The 21,155-nt window shown below is 43.0% G+C and overlaps 1 protein-coding gene across 3 annotated transcripts in view; it reads left to right on the top strand.

Annotated features, from left to right (window-relative positions):
• PHF21A (PHD finger protein 21A) overlaps positions 1 to 21,155 on the top strand; it is a 263,268-nt gene that overhangs the window by 79,350 nt on the left and 162,763 nt on the right. For all 3 annotated transcript variants that reach the window (XM_067557629.1, XM_067557628.1, XM_067557631.1), the window contains 2 exons: positions 10,336 to 10,489; positions 13,520 to 13,552. In XM_067557629.1, coding sequence (XP_067413730.1) covers positions 10,436 to 10,489; positions 13,520 to 13,552 — 87 coding nt within the window. In that variant the 5' untranslated portion in view covers positions 10,336 to 10,435. The remainder of the gene's footprint in view (positions 1 to 10,335; positions 10,490 to 13,519; positions 13,553 to 21,155) is intronic.

Below are 21,155 nucleotides of genomic sequence, written 5' to 3'. Positions count from 1 at the left end.
CTCACTGCATAAGCTTCTTTACTCCGAGGACAAGGCAAAGAAGGAGGAGGACCTGGCGATACCATAGACCGCCATATCGGTCGCCCGAAGAACTGCTTTCCAGAGCATGCCCCACCTGTGGTGCCAGTGTCTCCATGCCTATTAGTCCACTCAGCACCATGGATGCCACCATGCACCTCAGGCACTCACCAAGGCATTCCCCGTCGTGAGCCCTTTCTGTCATTGGTGCATCTCAAACTGCCCTACCTGCCTTCTCCATTGCTCACCACCTGGGAATCACCACTCTGGCGGACAAACCATTTCTGCTCCAGGAAGGACACTTCCCAGCTGTCTGTTGCAGACTACCCATACTGTCTGTTCCACCACTACTGGACGCTTCATTGGACTCAGACAGCTTCTCTGAGGAAGACCTGACATTCTCCCCTGCTTCCAGGAGAAGCTTGGACTCCCACGCATCTCACCCACTGGCATACGACCCAACACTGCCAGCGTGGTACCGGTACTGCTGGGTACCACCATAGTTCCAGCCCACTGGCCACCCTGAGACCCATATTAGTGGCCCTATCCACCTTCTCAGGCATCAGGCCCTTCTGCCCAGGGCCCTGCACCAGAGCCATTGGGCTTGGAGGAAGAAGTAGAGTCAGAGTCAGTACCGCCAGTTCTGCTGCTCCCTATGGCTGCTTCCTCTTCTCCATATGATGCCCTTATACTTCCTGCTTTCTTGACTCCTGATGACCATAAGCAGTATCCTGCTGTGGAGGGTCACTGTGGACCTGGAGGAGGTGCAGGACCAGCACCATCAACTGCTGGACATCCTCCAACTGCAGGGGCCCTCACGGGTGGCGCTACCCATCAACAACACTGTCCTGTAATCTGCAAGAGCGGTCTTGTACACACTGGTTTCCTGTGCCCCCACTATAACAGGGATGGAACGCAAGTACTTTGTCCTAGCCAAGGGGGCAGATTTCCTTTTTTCCCCAGCTCCATTGCGGTGCATGCGGCAACAGAATATGCCAGCCAACACATGCAAAAATCGACTTCTCTGGACTGGGCAGCCAGGCGCCTAGACCTGTTGGGCAGGAGGGTCTACTCCTCGGCAGTATTGCAAACTACCTGGTTCTGCTGGCGAAGTATGATTTCAACAACTGTGCCAAGCTAGTGGAGCTCCAGGAGGACCTGCCACTGGACAAGAGACAGCGCTTCTGCATCCTCATGGAGGCAGGCTGCCTGGTGGTCAGGATAAGCCTCCAAGCAGCCATGGATGCTGTGGATATGCCCTCCTGTTTCCTTGCTACAGGCATAGTCATGTGCCACAGCTCTTGGCTACAATCCTCCGACTTCCCACAGGAAGTCCAGACCACTATACAGGACTTCTCCGACGAGGACAAGTTCTTCTTGGCCAAGATGGATGAGTCCCTTCACTCCCTGAAGGACTCGAAGGTGACACTCCGGTCCCTGAGGATCTACAACCAGTCATCCCATTGCAAACAGCAATGACAACCCTGCCATTCTGGCATTATGCACCCTACCTGCCCTTCTATCACAGGCAACAAGAACCCCTTTGGAAGCAGCACCACACACAGCACCTCCTACCTGATCCACCAACAGCCCAAGGCTCACTTTTGACTCACAAGTTGAATGCTGGGAACCCTCCCCATCACTGCCCCCAGCTCTCCCAGTCATCTTTGGGAGCCATCTTGCCCTCTTCGCCCACAATTGGGGCAAGATCACTACATACCGTTGGGTGGTGGAGATCATCCACCACGGATAGTCAGTTGAATGCCTTGCTTCCCCCCCTGCACAGGGGCCCCTCTCGGGTGCCTACCAGGGATTCTTCCCATCACTGCCTCCTGGAACAAGAAACAGCCACCCTTCTAGTGAAGGGCACCATAGAGATGGTACCCGGGCCCTTCCTGGGCAGAGGATTTTACTCCCCATACTCTCTCATCCCGAAAAAGAGTAGAGGGCTCCACCATGTACTTGATCTTCGCTTCCTCAACACCTTCATCAGAAAATCTTAGTTCCATGTTGACACTAACATTCTCTCCCTTCCTCAGAGAGCCTGTTTCGCAGATCTCGACATGAAAGATGCATACTTTCACATTGACGTTCACCCAGTCCACCAAAAATTTCTCTGCTTCTGCATGAGCTGCAACCACTATCAATTCAGAGTTCTCCCCTTCGGCACTGTGACAGCCCCATGGATCTTCACAAAAGTCTTTGCAGTCATGACGGCACAGATGCATTGTCTAGGTAACTCAGTGTACCTCTACCTGGATGACTGGCTTCTAGTCACGCTGTCATATGACGAGCTTACTTCAGCCATCTTCTCTCTCTGCTCTCTCCTCACTGCTCTTGGGGTCTGTATCAATGAGGAGAAATTAGTGCTCATGCTGACACAGGTGATCAACTTCATTGGCACATGTCTTGATTCCGTGACAGATGAGCCTTCCTCCCTGTAGACCGCTTTGAAACCATGACTGCTCTGGTTATGGATTTATGCTGCAGCCCTTGCACCACGATGTGTCATTGCCGCTGCCTCCTCAGGCACGTGGTAGCCTGTAACTCCGTGACATTGCATGCCCGCTTACACTTGTGCTGCCTCCAGCTGTGGCTCCTGACGGTCTTCAGACCCCACACCAATCACTTGGATGCCAAACTGCTCATCCTGCAGTCGGCTCTGGCCTCTCTCATGTGGTGGACTGACTCTTCCAAGGTGATGAAAGGTATCAGCTTTGCCGCCCCTTTCCCAAGCACCATGACCACATGATGCCTCCCTTGCCAGTTTCGGGTGCTCACCTGAGCCATCACACTGCCCAACACATTTGGATGCCATGGGAGGCCAGCATGCATGTCAATATACTGGAGCTGCGGGCAGTTTGCTTATCTTGCCCGGCATTCCAGACCCTATCTGCTCACGACTTGTTCACCTCCTCTCTGACAATATTGCCTCAGTGATGTACATCAACAAACAAAGGAGCACCAAATCCTTATCGCTCTGTTCAGAATCCGTCCACCTATGGAACTGGCGCATCTGCCATCAGATCACACTCCAAATGGTGTACCTCTTGGGCACACACATCTCCCTGGCCAACGTGCTCAGCAGGACCCTGTATCCCGGCCACAAGTGGGAGCTACATGACCCCACTCTCCACTCCATCTTTCGCACATGGTGCTCCCCTCGCTGGGACCTTTTGCCACAGAAGCTAACCGTAAGTTTCCCCTCTATTTTTCGGGGATGCCATGGGTAGCAGCTCCCAGGGTGATGTTCTTCTCATATCCTGGAGGGGCGACCTCCACTACGCCTTACCTCCCATTTCCCTCCTTCCACAAGTCCTTTGCAAGATCTACAGGGACCAGCCTACCATACTCATAACCCCATTCTGGCCCCACCTGTTTTGGTTCATGGGCCTGTTCAGGCTCTCCGCCCGCCTGCCACTCCACCTCCACGTGCTCCTAAGCCTCCTCACCCAGGACCATGATAGAGTCTTGCATCTCAATCTGGGCCCTCTTCACCTCATGGTCTGATTTTTGATGGAGCTCTCACATAGACAAAACATGCTCTACACCAGTGAACCACTTCTTTACCCACAGCAGAAGGGCCTCCATACATGCCTGCTCTGCAGCAGAATGGAAATGTTTCACATCCTGAACCTAACACCATCACCACATGGACACGATATCCATTCCCATCCTCCTGGATTATCTCTTAGAGTTCAAAATATCAGGCCTTGCCTTCAGCTTTGTCTGGGTCCATCTGGGAGTAAATTAGTGCATTCTTTCCACCCAAGGATGGATGCTCAGTGTTAACTCACCCTGTAGGCCATGGGCGTGGTTGTTCTGCAGCACTGACCACATTTTGCAGCCTGTATGTGGGCAGTGTTTTAACTAATCACCATTTACATATTCACAAGCCAGCTGCCGAAATCAAAAAGAAAAATCATTTAGGAAATACAACCTTGAGTCTTGAACATCTCCATGAGTAATATGATCGCCAAATAGTTTTAGCCTGAGAAATGATGTTCAGTTCTGTTTGTTTATACTATCCAAACTAAACTATTATGATAAAAACATTGTAAATAATTAAAGATTAAGGTGGATAAGTTAAAAGTCACTGGAAAAGTATGTGAAATATCCATAAAGAACTGCCATGAGATGTCATCAGCTGCTACGTACCAGCCACAGTGGTTGTGTACAAATGGACTATAAAAATAGTGTACTTGGGCTGTCAGGTGTGCATTCTGCCACCTGAATCCAGCAGGAATTCTGCCAGACTGGCCATCTGATGAAGATTCCCGAAGAACACTCCTGTGCATAGCTATTGGGTGAGAACTTATTTCTATGGGCTTGCAAGTATAGCATTATATTAGTATTGTATTAGCTATAGTGAATCTGTTCTCATTAAATTGCATTATCAATCTGCAAATTGGATGTTACCGTATCTCACTGGTAAATTGCCACTGTTTGCTGATACCAGCCCTGTGCTACAGCTCCACCATTCCCATTGTTTGCTTCATGAAAGGCCACCTCAACAGCTTCCTGTCAGTACTGCCACCTGTACCCCTGTGGGACCTCAATCTTATCCTCGCCACGTTCACCAGACCCTCCTTTCGAACCTCTGACAATGTGCTCTCTCTCGCATCTTCCATGTAGGTAACCTTCCTCATGGCTATCACTTCGACCAGGAGGGTCAGTGATCTGGTGGCCATGATGGCTGACCCCTTTCCCCCCTCACACTGTATTTCATAGAGACAAGGTTTCTTTATGACTGCATCCCAAGTTCCTCCTGAAGGTGGTCTCAGTTTCACCTCAACCAGTCTATTCACCTTCCAGTCTTCCATCCTAAGCCCCCCGTCACCTCTGCAGACAGGATTCCTCACTCCCCTCAATGTCCGCTGTGTGCTGGCTTTCTACCTGCACAGAACTTATTCCTCTGTTGCTGATTGCTCCAAGGGCCAAGCCCTCTCCTCCCAGCAAATCTTGAAATGTGGCTCAGGTTGCATTTTTGAATGCTATCAGCTGTCCAACCCCCCTCTGCCTCACGGAATTACAGTACACTCGATGCTGTCTCAGGCGGCCACATCCACCTCCCTAGCAGATGTCTCCTGGCAGGCCATCTGCAGAGCAGCGATATGGCATTCTATACATACTTTCACAACCCATTACACCATAGCTCAAGGGACAGCGGAAGACCCTGCAGTGTGCTGTGCCGTACTACAGGCTGTGCTGTCTTGTATCCTCACACCCCTTCCACACTGACCACTGCTCGATACCCACATTTGGAATACATGTAGGGATCACCACTTGAAGAGATTATTAACTTGCAATTGGAGGTTCTTCGAGATAGGTGTGATCCCTGTTTGTACTCCAGTACCCACCCTTCATCCTCTTGCTGCAGACTGGTCTGCTTGGCGGTAAGAGGATGACTGAAAAGGTGTCGATTTGCATGGCCTTAACATAACCTCGCCTAAGACACAAGGCGAGACATGCACAGGCCAATGGACGCTAGAAAATCTTCTGGCACGTGGTGCGCATACGCACCCACATTTGAATACAAATAGGGACCACACATCTTGAAGAACTTGCAGTTACAGGTATGTAATCTCTTTCTTTCTGGGTGAAAAAATGTAATACATAAAATAGGATAGAATATAGGTGAATTGTTGCATCGTTTTGCACTTCTATAACTCAAAGGACTAATATTTTATTGTAGAATACTAATTGTTTATAGGTCCTCCTGTTATTTAAAGAGATCTTTTTCTCCAGTGGTTATACCCATGATGAAGGGTTTGGGGAGAGCAGATCTCCAAGAGGAATCCCATGCAAAGGTTTCCCTCATGTCATCCAGTTGGGGGCATGGGGGATTGGCCTAATCACAGACTGTAGGGCCTGCTCCCAAACCTGGTGGATTCCCTGAGGCCTATGGAAGATCCTGTGCCTCTGCACCTCAGCATCCACCCCTCTCTTAGCTCTCTAGTACTAAGTTTCAACTGGAGTTGCATTAGCAACTTAACCAGGACATGGGTGTTTCTGGAACCCAGGTGGGGGCTCTATGCAAATGGAAAGAGAGCCTAAAGAGTTGTTATTGTCTGATTAAGGTCTGTGGCACCAGAGCCTGTGAATGATGTGTAGTTCCCCACCTAATTTCCATCTATTCACCCATATAAACCTCAAACCTGAGGAAGAATCTCTGGGTGGGTGGGTGGGGATGCTGCAGAGGCAGCTGCCCCTCCTCCCCTTCAGTATCAGATGTTGGGAGAGCCACACACAGATGGTCTCTCCATTCACAGTTTGAGGAGGCATGATCAGGGTGTCTTCCCCCCCCCACACACACACACACACCTTTTTTTTTTTTTTTTTTTTTTTTTTAACACTTTACCTATAACTAATGATTTGTTAGATTTTAATTCATTCAGTTTTTAAGTTTAATAATTATATTTTCAACATTTATACTCTGTACTTTTTGTGATTTGGGTCAACTGGGCAGTGAAATTAGACTGGTAAATTTCACTTTGTTCTTAATCAGTTTCATTTTCTGGATCTCATGCATCAGCCCAACCCTGGTTTGTTACCATTGACAGAGAATGTTAAAATAAGACTTTGACTTTATTAATAGTCAGTGTGGATTGATATAAATCAGTGATTTTTATATCATGGATTTTAATCATGATTTAAATCAGCAAACAGGAAACCTTGATTGAAATTAGGTTTTAATCTTGCTTTGCATTTGTACTTCAGTTGTTTTTCTAAAGAGAGGTTAATTTTCACTGGTTGGTAACCGTTAAAACACGCTGATTTGTAATTAAATATAGCCTTTACACTAAATTTGGTGCTGCTTTTTGCAAACTAGGAGGCTGCACTATATTTACACAAGTTTATTTTAAGCAGTTCTAAAGTTTAACATACATTTATTGAGATTCCTAATTTTTACATTATTGGTTGTTAGAAAATGGTGAATAATACATTTTGTGTTTGTGTGTGTGTGTGTGTGTGAGTGTGTGTGAGATATTGTGTCAGGCTTTAGTATGGAAATTCTAATGCAACTAAAAATGCACTAAAACACAACTTTTTTTAATTTAAGTGCGGCCTTAAATATGCTGAATACGTAAACTTTTTTAAAAGAAAAAATTATCACGTTTTGCATTTAAAACTATAAGTGATTTACTGAATGAAGCATTATCTGTAGTTAGTGAATTGAACTGATTGTTTCTTGTCACCATGTCATCTGGATTTTAGAACTAATAAATCTCATCCTGTCACACCACATTTTTATTCATAGATTGGGAGAGGAAAACAAGCTTTCATGCTTTTTCAGCTTCCAATTGGTATCTTAACTTTGAATTAACTAGTCAAATTGAAGTGAAGAAAATATTTTCCCTGCACTTTCAGAAGAGACTATTGCTGTCATAAGCTGGTTTAGCATTTCAACAAACTCTGGTTCCAGGTACTTAGCCAGTGACTATCACTAGTTCAGTGGTTTGACTTTCTCAAAACTTCAGCAGTAAACATGTACTGCTTGAATATTGTTTTCCATTTTAATTTAAGTAGTCTTAATAGATTATAGAGAGACAAAGCAGGTGAGAGAATATCTTCTGTGGACCAGACTCTGTTGGTGAGAGACAATCTTTCGAGTTTACACAGAGCCCTTCTTCCAATAAAAGATATTACCTCATCCACCTTGTCTCTGTATTATCTTGGGACCAATAAGGCTACAACAATACTGCATACAATAATAGATTATAGTAAATTTAGGCCTTAACATAGGTTGTCATCATTTCAAATTTATTTTTAAAAATAAATGCTGGTTTAATTTAATTAGAAAAATCCAGTTTAAATTAAAAAGTTCAAATTTTTTATTTTAAAAGTATCACTGTTAATAGTTCTTAGGTGTTTTTGAAAGCCGAAATGTATGGCCTAAGCTAAATTGACAGTGTCCCTTTAAAAAGTCCCATTATGAAGGTTTTCTGCTTTTAAAAATCCTTTCAAAAATATATCCTCACTATATTAACATCCTAGTAATTCTCTAGTGTGTAACACCTGATGTGTCAATAATGGCTCCAAAGATTTGGGTACATAATGAGTTCTGAAGATTTTAGAGTAAATATTTACAAAATATTTTGTTTAAAAGCCATGTAATTTCAAGACTCAGATTCCTTCATTGTATTTAAGCATGGGAAGATGATCCAGGAATCCTAATCCTGGCTCAGAACTGGATATTTTGTGTTGTTTTGCAAATAACCAACCCTGTCTCATTTTTCTCCCTTCTGAAAGTAGGGTCATGCATACCTATCTCTCAGGTATTATGAGAAATAATTCATGTTTGTAAGGTGCTTTGAAGATAGTAAGCAATATTAATGTCACCAAGTTCTGCCTAGTCACTGCAAAGGCTCCCAAAATTAATGTTTTCACATCTCAGCTGTGCTTCTGAAAAACTGCTTCGAGGTATTTTATTTGGAAAATACTGGAGGATTTATTTTAATCTCACACAAACAGTGGACTAGATGTACAACACTTAATTAATTATCTTAATGTATAGCTCCTTCAATTCTTTACAAATTTTGGACCATAGACTTCATCTGAAATGCACCCATCTCTGGGGTGGACAGAGTCATCTGTTTAACAGCATGCATCAACACAGCAAGATATTTTAGAACAGCATGGCAGCACCACCCTCCCTGCGCTCCTTTTGGCCTGCTATTGGTGGTACAGCTTTGGGGCTTCCTCTGTTTCCCTCCTAGTCCCCACAGTAGTCCTGCAAGTGACAGGCTTACCTTTTTTCAGGGAGATGTAGGGTGGCCACTCATGCATTCCTGGAATACCAGACATTCCAGTGGTTCTTGGAATGGCCTGAGCCTTCCCCTGCCTCCATAACCTTGGATACACAGTATGTGTGAGGTCATGTCTCATGGGAGCAGGGAGGCATGCTCTGAAAAATGCCCCCCCATGTGTCATGACCTCAGATGCCTGGTTCATGAGGTCACACCACATGGGGGCACCATTTCTAAGAGGATGGTGCTCTGTCCATGCCAGCGTTACCTTATGTCCAAGGTCACGCTGGTGGGGGGTGTGGAGCAGAATGCTTTTCAAAATGGTGTTCATGTCTGATACCAGACAAAACCACGTCTGAGTACTGGAAGGGGGACAAACCCTAGAAAAGCAGAGCTGTCAGGTTTGATACCAGATGAGTGGCCTGCCTAGGGATTCTCTGTCAAGTAGCAATCTCTAGTTCAAATAAAATATAAAACAAAAGGGTCTTCTGCTCGTCCTGGGGTACCTTTCTGCCCTGCGCTGAGTACTGACCCCCTCAGGGTTTCTTCCCGGAAGTCCTTCCCCCAATCTAGGTCTGTATTCCCAGTCTGCTTCCAGGTCATCTGCCTGGGGATTGGTCTCTTTTCCACGGGAGGCTGTTTCCCTTCTCCAATCAGAGCCATCACAAAAGGCAACCTCCTTTCTGCAGTTCTCTCCCAACTGAGCTCTTCCAGCCCTTATGGAAATTTCCCAACTCTTTCCCGCTGGGTCTGATAATTAAATTGAATCACCTGAGACTCAGATGATATGGATTATCTGGGGGAGTGGTAGTTGAGCCATCACAGGGGAGGCTGAGCCAGTCTTTTCTTAAAGGGCCAGCCAGCCTGTATCAGACAGAAAGAGAATATGACTATCCATCCATTTGAGAGTGTGGCTTTGTCACATCATGGGAATAACCCTGATTCAGTAATTGGTGGCCTGCAATTAGTATAGCTGTGCTGGTGCTGACCCCTAAGGATAGAAAAGGGCAAATTAAGTTTTGTATCAGTTGAAGTTATCTAGGTTTACCCCTGCTTGAAACCCCAGTCAGCTCAATTAATGCCAAACTCAGCTTTCCTCAACACCAGTGCAGTGCAACAGATTGCTGAATTGGGACTATTCCCATGTGTGCAAGTGACCTGTGTGGGTTATTAAGATTGACAGAATGTCATGGGAAGGAAGATATGTTTTAATCCCTCCCATGCAGCACTGTGAAACTACATTTGGTACTAGTTTAATTTGTAAATTGATAGAGTGTTTGTAGGCAAACGTGTCTGCTTGCAAACTTTTAACACAGGGAGCAAGAATGTCAATTTTAAGGCACTCAAAGTTCCAAGTCAGGTTAAAAGCTCACAAGGAAAGCCTTCTTTGGGACGCTTTTAGGTTTCCCTATGTTTGCAAAGATCATTTGCATATTAAACTAAGATGCTATTACAAAAGATGGTCTATTTGTTTTCAGTATTCATGCTTTTTATTATAGTAGAATTTTTAAAAAACTGTCTAATTTCTGACTTCTGCTAACCATAAAATAAACAATTTATTCTACAGCAATAGTGTGGAGAAAAGGAACTTTCATTTTCTGAAGCCAGAGACTAAAGGCACTGTGGAATTAGTAAAGAGACAGCTAGAAAGAGTGAGAAGGTAGAGAATGGAGTTGCAGACTCTACAGGAGGCTCTGAAAGTGGAAATTCAGGTTCACCAGGTAAGTTGTATTATTTGTTTCTTGGTTTTCTTCTCATATGTTTTAATGCAAGTAATGGTTAGTCCTAGGAGATCAGGTATAGCGATAGCCTATTAAGTTTGGAAATTACTGTAGAGCTTTACACTTTAAATTTTCTGTTTAGCCATCAGTGGGTTCTTTATGCCAGTAAATACTTCATAAATCCATGGGTCTGAATTCTTTTTCTTTCTTTCTTTCTTTCTTTCTTTCTTTCTTTCTTTCTTTTTCTTCTTAAGACAGGCGTTAGCATTGGTGAACCAATCTGAGTTTATTTTCAGTGAATTATGGCTGAGGTCTTTTTGTGGTCCAAAGACATACAGCCAACATCAGGGATAGGAAAATAATCCTGGAATCATGAAGAGAGATGTTACAGTGAGAACATGCTGAATGCTGGTACTTAGACACCACGGTGATAGCCATTCGAGTGGTATTTTAAATAGAAGTCAAGATTTTTGGTCGCAAAAACAAAAACTTATTTCTCCTGAGCTCAAAGAGAATCTTTCTTTTTTAATGTTAGGATGTTTAAGCTCTGTCTGTCAGATGCTAAATGACAATAAAAGCACAGTTAGCCATTCCATTACATCACAAATGAGAAATTTTAGGTGGATGGTTATAGCTTTGAGAAACTTAAGTGGAGGTGTGTCAAAATGGTTCTTCAAATATAAGATAAGGTCACAACCAAAACTATGGAGTTACTGCCATAATGTAGTGTTATCTTTTCAAAGTGCTGTATTAATATAAAATCAACTAACCCTCTGACTAGCTCTGTGGGGCATGTGAGAATTGCTATTCCTGTTACACACCTGAGTAAAATGAGATGTGTGTGGGATATTGTGATCAAGTTGATAGAAGACTTGAATGGTAAACTTGGTTCTGACACTGAATTGCTGTGGGCAAGTCTCTTCACTTCTGTGTTCCTCAGCTACCATGATGAGCATAATACAAGAACTTGGATGGATAGATCAGTAAAATGAGATAACTATATTTGATCACAGGGATATTGTGATCTCTAACTGAATAAAGTTACAAAGTGTTGAGACCAAAACATGGAAGCGTTTGGAAGAGAACTCAAGCTTTTCCTGTATTCTAGTTTTCTGTGAATTCCTCTACCATGAGGTCTTTTACTGGGAACAGGTGGATCATTTTAAGAAAGCCAAAACCCAGCTTTTAGAATTGCAGATTAGTATTATGTGCTTCTCAGGAATTTAAAGGTCCTTATCTTCCATGTGGAGTTCATAAACTTTTGTATTGGGGCTCTGAATGCTTTCTTAATGGCCCTTATAGGGTTTTGAAGTATGCATCAGGCTGGTGCATGTTTTTTAAAATATGTGCCAACTGGTATGCAGTGTTCAGAATGCTGTTTTCACATTGTGTCCTACATATATTCCAAATGCTTACCAAATTACTCAAAGGTACCAGTACTTAATGGGAACTGATGTTTTTAGGGATAGCCCTACTAATTTTTTTTTTAAGTTGAATAATGTTTAGGAAGAAAAAACAAATTTTTTTTAAATAGACCCATGTATTTCCTAATTTTTTTTTTTTTTTTTTTGGGTCCAGTTTGCCTTAGGCTTTTCCAAAAAATTCTACCCTGAGCTAAGATTGATTTCAGGCAAATTGAATTTGATGAGGCAAAGTTAGAGGTGCCATCATGACAGAAGGTTTATTTCAACCCTAGTAATGGAAGTGTGTAACATCTCTCCATAAAAGAATAAATTTGCTAAAGGACTTTGCTTCTTGCTTTCATTCTTATTTCTACTAATCATACCTTTTTAAAATAAAAAATAACTTTTTCAGCAGCATGTAAAGTGTATCAGTAACAAAGTAAAGATGGAGTTATGGAAGCTTCATTGTTTGTTGCTGTACAGTTTTTTTAACGTAACCTTCTCTGAGATACTGAGCACTGACGAGCTAATGAAAATTGGCTAAGAATACTTTGGGAAGATATCAGCTTCTCTGCATGACTAAAGTGCCGTGTCTGATATCAGTGTCTTTTTTAGGATATAAAAGGAGACTTTAAAATTAATAAATTACAAATAAAGGCTGAATCCTCTAAGAAACACTAATTCACATAATTTTTGAAGCAATATTGATGTGAGTGAAATGTAGTGTAGTAATTTATCTATTTATGTTCTGGATTTTTTCCTCATCTTTTGTTTTCTTTTTTTGGTAAGGGGATAGAGAAGCAAGTGTGGACTTTACCATGTCCCCTTCAGTTTCATAGATAAATGATTTGATGTGGTGAGCTGGCCACCACTAAAACAGGAGTTTGAGTTGTTGACTCATCATTCTGGGCTTCTGGTTTTCCTGATAACTTCCCTCTTGCTTAGCTATACAGATAGCACCCTCCTACAACTGCCTGAAGGAATTGAAGGAGGAAGAGCAGTGAATGTTAATCATCCGTCTACTTCCCCGTGGATATGGGTGTTATTTCATCCACGATGATCTCAGTCACTGTTAACTTAGGGAATGAAAGTGGAAAAGTCACTTCCGAACATGGCTCTCCCATGTGGTATCAGCCAAGTGAACATACAAGCATTTCCTTACTGCTTAAAATGTACTGCGTTTGATTTATACATACAACTTTTGTATGTGAAGTATTTCAGTCTGTTCTGTATTCCTTGTGGCTGTGGGCAAAGAAGGCAGACGTTTTAGAGGACACACAGCTATTTGATTAGGTTACCCAGATGGCTTAAATTGTCCTTAAAGGGAATCTTTTTTTTTTGTAGGAACTGCTTAAAAAGGAGGAATGTAGTAGCATCCTTCATCTAAATAGGAAAGGCGACAGGCTGACTATAGTATTATTAGAGATGTTTCATTACATTAATGACAATGTTTCTGTGAATTATAAAATAATCTGTTCATGATGAGCTAAGTCTTGCTAATATTTTTAAAATACTGATTGTCTTATTTAAACTCCAACTTCTAATTACGGCCATTTCATAAACTGTCCAATAAACACAATCCTGATTGAACTCTATAATGTATTGATGGATATCTCTTTCTTTCTAGAAACTGGTTGCCCAAATGAAGCAAGATCCACAGGTAAAATATGTATTTTGTTTTATACTGCTTTTATTACTCCTGTAGTTAAACTGTAAGAAATGTGATGCACTAAGTCCATGACCTTTTGTTTGCCACAGTTTATTTGCTCATCACCTAGTGCCATGCTAAAGTAATGCTTTCTTTTTCTTTGCAAGTTATAAGTTTTAAAAATAAATGGGGAGTATTGGATCACTGAGGGATTAATATAGGATAAGGAACCTTTCAACTCCATATTGCCAATGTTTTAAATTCAATCCAAGTCAGTAATAACTGCAATTTATTATTTAATGGTTGTTTGATCTGTTTGAAATGAGTCACTGGTCTCAGTTCAGTGGCCAGGGATACCTTTCCCCATCATAAATGCTACCACCACAATTGGCACTAATTGACCTGTTTTAAGCACTAATAAATCTTAAGATTGTACAAGTAATAAGGAAGACGTGGTTCCAGTCCCAAGGAACCTGCAAAATTAAGACACAATTCATTGATTGACTAGAAGAAAAAGTTATCTTAGCATATACAGTTGCCTATTTTTGTTTGCTCATTTGTTTAAATGAGTTGATGTACATTGATGGACTAAAGTGAGTTGCAATGAGGCATTTGAATAGAGCGAAGGAGTTTGAAGTGTAGGGGCACTCTGAAAGAAACAGGATGGAAAAGAAACAAAAGGCAGTGAGGAGGTGTTTTTCTTGTATACCTAAAAGGGGCAAGAAGGCAAGTAGTAAGAAGTAGAGAAGGCTAGGGTGAAGTAGTGTAGCGTATAGAAGATGACAGAATTTGGTTGTCATCTCATCAGAGAGGCTAATGACTGAATTAGCCATGCTCACATAACTCCCTCTCCTATTACTATCAATAGTCTCTTAAGATCAGGTTTTAAGGCGTGTTAGCAAAGGGATAGATTTGGCAGGAAGCTTGCAGGCTGTTCCTGCTCTTTCTGCTCTGCAAATAGAGGACTTTAGTTTCCAGGGCTATTAACCTGGCTTATTTCTGCTAGCCCTAAAATCACTTCAAGAAATTAAGTCAGTGCTTCACCTATTGGTGCAGATCTTTCCCCCCTCCCTGCTTTAAATTACTAACCCTTTCTTTGTTGTATCTGAATTGGGCCCAATAAATGCACTTCTGCTATCTTGTATAATTTCCGTTATCTGGGTATATACTTTGGTGTGTAGACTAGTGTAAGATAGTTCTTCGAGTGGTGTCCCTGGGGGTGCTCCATGTTAGGTGTTGGCGTGTCCTCGCTTTCCCCAATTGGAAATTTTTACAGCAGTACTCATTGGGGTTGCGCATGCGCAGCATCCATCTTGCAGTGCCGTTGGCACCTATTTGGTGTGAGCGCAACCTGACCCCCTCAGTTCCTTCTCAGCTGTCTGAGGTTCCAGACAGAGCTCAGCAGTTCTTATCAAACTCATCTTCTTTCTACTTTTACCTGTTGGAAAAACCCTTAGTTTAGTCAGTAGTTCCTTTTAGCTAGTTAGTACATATCCATCTTACCTTAAAAAAAAAAAAACAAAAACAAAAAAACAAAAAAAAAAGAGAGAGAGAGAGAGCACGCATTGCAGCAAGCTCAAAGCCAGAACCAGAAGAGAGAGAGAGAGATCTTAGACTTAAGCTAATTTTGATGGAAAAGTCTTTGAGACCCTCTTCTGACCCAGGACCTGACATCCTTCCTCAGATCAATCAGAAAGACCCTCAAAAAAGGGAGCATCAACTTCACCTAGGAGGGAACCACCTAAGAAGAGAACCTCATCCCAAGGGGTAATAAAAACCCCAAAGCCAAGTACCTATGAAGTTTCAGGCTGCTCGGTTACGGAACGGGCTGTAGAACCTAAGGGCTCCCAACTCCCTGGTGCGGAGTCGAGACGCAAAACTATGCAGACCTCATCCAATAGGGCACCATCAAGAACAACGGTACAGACATCGCAGGCTAAACAGCCAAACAAGAGTTCCTCGATACTGACAGAGAGCATGGCACCGACAATGGCACCGCATAACGCAACGGTACTGATGGCTAGCATGGCATCGACTACGGCACCTCATAGAAACCGATAATATACACAGCATCACTGAACACTGATATGGCACCGCCAGTGATGCCAGCACTGTCAAAGGCACCGACCATGGCATCGAGCCATGATGCTGCACCCACATCAGCTCCAACACTAAAGAGAAAAGAGAAAACAAAACATCTCCAGGAACCTGAGAGGACACTAACCTCATCTTCTTATCTAGAGGAAGACATATTCTCAACGCACTTTGCACATGATGAGTCTCTTTCACCAATACCCTTTTCTACCTACAACGACAGCGGGAGTGACAAAGGCAAATTCTCTTCCCTCCTCCCCTACCGGACCAGTTTTGGAAGGTTCCAGACTTACACCGCAATCCAGACAAAATGCGTACTCATGGTACGGGCCACCGTGGCATGGACCACCCTTCCCTTATTGTATGCGATGACTGGGTTTGGATGCTTGGTCAAATTACAGTAGGACTCTTAGCAAACCACCCAGCTGTAGTACACACAGATCTAAATCTTATGTAACATCGGCACCATCAGTCACTGAACCAATGCCAGAGACTGCAGATGAAGGTGAGGAAAGTGTGGAACAGTACACAACACCTCCTGAACAGGATTCCTCCTCCTCACCAGAAGAAGCAATAATGCCCCCTCCACCTACCAATGCAGACGACTTCAAACAGTTTCATGAACTGTTTAAAAGGGTGGTGGAAGATCTAGAAATCCCTCTGGAAGAAGTCACAGAATCACGACATAAACTACTGTGGATTCTCCACACCACCACCCTCATCAAAAATAGCACTGCCTATTAACAATGCGCTACTAGAACCCACCAACATCTGGCAAATGTTGGCTACTATACCACCTACCTGCAAGAAAGCAGCTAAAAAAAAACCCTGTGTCCTGGCCAAGGAGAGGGAATTTTTATTCTCACGCCCTCCCCTCAACCCCAGAGAGCCAAGAAAACCATGTACAAGTCAACACCTCATGACAAGATTGGAAGAGGATAGCTCTATTGTGGAGGAAAATATATTCCTCAGTGATGCTTCAATTAAGAGTAGCCAATTATGCAGCTCTGTTATCAAATTATGACTACAATAACTTTACAAAAATTATGGAATTATTTGTGACATACCAGACAACAAAAAAGACCTATTTAGAGCAATCATAAAGGGAGGACAGCTCATTGAAAAAACAGCTGTGTAAGCTTTCCTCAATATGGTGGACACAGCCGCCAGAACAACAGTGATGGTGGTTGTAATGCTCAGGATGTCCTGGCTCCACTCTGCAGGCCTTCCCAGAGAGTTGCAGGCAAAGATAGAAGATCTTGCATTTAATATATCCAAACTCTTCACAGAAAAAAACAGATAAGGTGATTCACAGGATGAAGAACTCGTGAGCAACATTATGCACACTCGACATCTATACACCTGTAATGAACAGAAGATAATTCAGGTACCAGCAAGACTCACGCCATAGACACTATGACCCACAAAGGAACAGACAGGGACAGCCAAGACATCGACAACCTAACCAAATGCCATCAACCTCTTATCCAACATCTAACAAACAACAGTTTTGAGGTCTTGGTCAAGGGTCTGAACGACCTGCCTCATCATCCGTTGTCACCAGTAACATCTACCAGTTTTGAGTTCCGCCTACAATCTTTCCAACACAAATGGCCAAAAATAACATCGGACAAGTGGGTATTAGAAATCGTCCATTGTGGATATATTATCCCTTTTACATGCATTCCTCCTACCCAACCCCCCTCCTCGTTTCTTTTCAGGGAGCCATCTCACATGCAAATTTTACAACAAGAAGTGAACCACCTCCTCCTTATAGGAGCAATAGAGCACATTCCACAACAACACATAGGAAAGGGTTTTTAGTCCCATTACTTTTTTATTCAAAAGAAGAATGGAGGATGGAGACCCATATTGGAGCTTTGAAGACTAAACAAGTTTATAAGGCAGCAAAAAATTCATGATGGTCATGTTGTCCACCATAATACCAGCACTGGAAAAGAGGGCTGGTTTTCAGCCCTTGACCCTCCAGATGCTTATTTCCACATCCTGATCCATCTGGCACACAGATGCGTCCTCAGATTTACATTGGCACACAACCATTATCAATACAAGGTACTACCATTCAGCCTCTCTACAGCACCGAGAGTTTTCTCGAAGGTGCTAGCGGTAGTAACAGCAAATCTGCACAGGAAAGGGGTCACAATACTCCTTTACCTAGGTTATTGCCTATTAAAGCACACAGACAAGACACAGCCTTCCAAGACACACAGCAAACAATATCACTCTTCCGAAGCCTAGGACTCATGATAAAGCTTGAGAAGTCCATTTTAAATCCAGCACAACAATTGGAATTCATAGGAGCAGACCCTGAACTCGATAACAGTGCGGGCATCATTACCATCAAGCAGGTTCCAGGCCATAATGGACTTCACTCTCTCAATAAGAGACAGCCCAACACTATCTGCTTGCACAGCCCTTCAATTACTAGGACACGTGGCAATCACAACCTTTGTAGTCCAACATGCACGACTTCACATGCGATATCAACCATCTACAAACCATACAAACACGGTTTGAACAGAACACTAATCATGTCAAAAAAGGTCAAAGAATCACTACTATGGTGGACCCAAGCCACCAACATGTTGACAGGAATCCCATTTGCACAACAACCACCCTCAACTATGATTACTGATGCATTCCTAATAGGTTGAGGAGCACATATGCGGGACCAGACAATTCAAAGCCGATGGTCTAAAACCAAAAAGGGTCTGCACATAAACCTCTTAGAGCTTTGTGCAGTTCAGAATGCATATTGCCATTTTCTTCCGCTCATAAAGAACAAAACTATAAAGATAATGACAGACAATATTGTGTGCATGTTTTATATAAACCATCAGGGAGAAGCAAGATCCCACTCCCTATGCACTGAAGCAATAAAACTATGGAATTGGTGCATCAAACACAATATCAACATAGCAGCAGCGTCTAGGATGCCAGAACACCACAGCAGACGCCCTCAGCAGACAATTCAGCCAAAACCACGAGTGGGAGTTGAACACTATGGTTCTGAAAAACATTTTCCGGCAATGGGGTCAACCAGTGATCGACCTCTTCGTGAACACAAAAAATAACAAATGCCCCCTGTTCTGCTCAAGAGCAGGAATAAGAAACTTATCCCCTATCAAGCCCTTTCCTATCGATCGGAGCGAACACCTTCTGTATTCATTTCCCCCCATTCCTATGATACCCAGAGTTTTCCACAAGATATGCAGGGACAGAGCAATTGTGATAATGATAACGCCCACATTGCCCAGATAAATCTGGTACGCCTATGTGTTTCAAATATTGATGGTCACACCGATCATTCTCCCACTTTGCAAAGATCTTCTCTCTCAGGACAACAGCTGGACTTTTCATCCGAACCTACAGAAGCTTTATCTGTCAGCATGGTTCCCAAATGGTTCAACACAGAAGAACTAGGATGCTTGGAACAGACTAAACACATCTTGTTAAATAGCAGAAAACCAATGACAAGGAAAACGTACCTTCAAAAATGGTGTAGATTCATGGCCTGGTGCAAAATGGACACATCTTTGCCACAGCTGTACCCATTCTGACCATGCTGGAACACATCCTAGAATTAAAGAGATTGGGACTATCAATTAGCTCACTAAAAGTCCATCTCACATCCATTACATTTTTTCACGATAAAATCAATGATAAAATTGTTCACTCATCCAATAGTGAAACTATTTATGTCAGGTATAAAAGAAGCATACCCTAATATACGCACCCCTACAATACCATGGGATCTGAACCTAAGTACTGTGGACAGTTACCAAAACTCCTTTTGAACCGTTAGCAACATGCTCACCTTTACATATGTCAATGAAAGTGGCCTTCCTAGTAGCTATTACACTGGCTCAACGTGTAGGAGAGATTGGAGCAGTAATGGCCTATATGATTTTCCACAAGGACAAGATCACGCTCAGACCTCATTCTAAGTTCCTTACAAAAATAGTATCAGGTTGCCATATAAATCAACCTATCCACTTGCCTACCTTCTACTCTAAACCTCATTATAACACGCAGGAAGCCATGTAGCACAACCTAGACGTAGGTGAGCAATAACCTTCTACCTGTACAGAACAAAACCGTTGAGGAACTGGAGAAGCTCTTTCTCTCATGGTGGAATGCACAAAAGGCAAATCAATATCTAATAAGAGATTATCAAAATGGATAGCAGGGTGCATCCATTCATGCTACCAACTAAACAATTTATAAGCTCCTTTAGGGACTAAAACACATTCAACTAGGGCAATGTCCACTTCTGTAGCATTCCTCAACAATGTCCCTGTCCCAGAGATATGTAAAGCAGCTACATGGGTCTCGGCACACACGTTCACGAAGCATTATGCTATTGATCATGCATCCAAAGAAGATGCCGCCATAGGACTTTCAGTACTGTCAACTATCCAAACAAGAGTCTTCAAAGTCCCTTCCACCAAATAAGGGGCACTGCTCTAGAATCACCTAAAGTGGAGCACCCCCAGGGACACCACTCGAAGAAGAAGAGAGGGTTCTCCGAGATGTGTGTCTCTGGGGGAGCTCCACTACCCCCCCTTCATTCCCTCTACTTCAGAGTTCATATGCTGGTCTCTATGGTAGAGAAGGAACAGAGGGGGTCGGGTCGCACTTATGCCAGATAGGTGCCAACAGGAGCTGCACATGCGCAACCCTGGCGAGTACTGCTGTAAAAATCTCTGATCGGGGGAACATGAGGATGCGCTGACACCTAAAGTGGAGCACCCCCAGGGAGATGCATCTCAAAGAACCTCAATTACTGCACCAGGTGAGTAACCTTCTGTTCTGTTTTATTGCTATAGATACTGCAGGTCAGGAATCAGTTTTTTTTGCAAAGCTGTGAAGGGGCCCAGGATTGGAATAGCAAGGGAGGGATGAGGGCAGAGATTTGGAATTGCTCTTGAAGCTTTGTTTTTTATTAGATTTAGTAAATAAAAATGAAGTTTCCTTTCATGTCCTGTACAGTGAGCTGTTTATGGCTCTCAAAATCTTAAACTTAAGAAAATGCCCTTGTAGGCAAACTGCTAACATGAGTGATGCATTGTTAAGGCTGCTGCAACTGTTGCAGCTTTTCTAAGTGTAAGCTAAGGTCTAAAAAGGCATACACTACTGTACTGAAAAGGAGGAGGAAGATCAAGTAGCTATATTCCACCTCTATTGATAGATATTGTCACTGATGTCCTAGACAGTCAAATGGTGTCTGTCTGTGTCCCTGAAAAAGTAGTAGAGATGAGACAATGCTTTAGGTAGTACTAAATGTGGGGTGTAGAAATCCCTAAGATATAAACATTTTCTTCTGGCTTGTCTGACCTTAAAATACAGTGATATACAAACTAACCTTATTACAGTATATTGTGAAGCATCCACGGATGTTTTAACTAACTCCTTCCAAACTGAGCTCCATCTCTTCCTTCCCCCCCAAACATATTTCTGAACACTGAAAAGATCCACTAATGATTGTTGCATTAGGTGA

Source organism: Emydura macquarii, unplaced genomic scaffold, assembly GCF_026122565.2.
Source record: "Emydura macquarii macquarii isolate MOO-44397 ecotype Brisbane River unplaced genomic scaffold, CSIRO-AGI_Emac_v2 contig_1876, whole genome shotgun sequence".
Lineage (NCBI taxonomy): Eukaryota > Metazoa > Chordata > Testudines > Chelidae > Emydura > Emydura macquarii.
The sequence above is the reverse complement of the archived record's forward strand: the minus strand, read 5'-3'. Positions and strand labels throughout refer to the sequence as shown.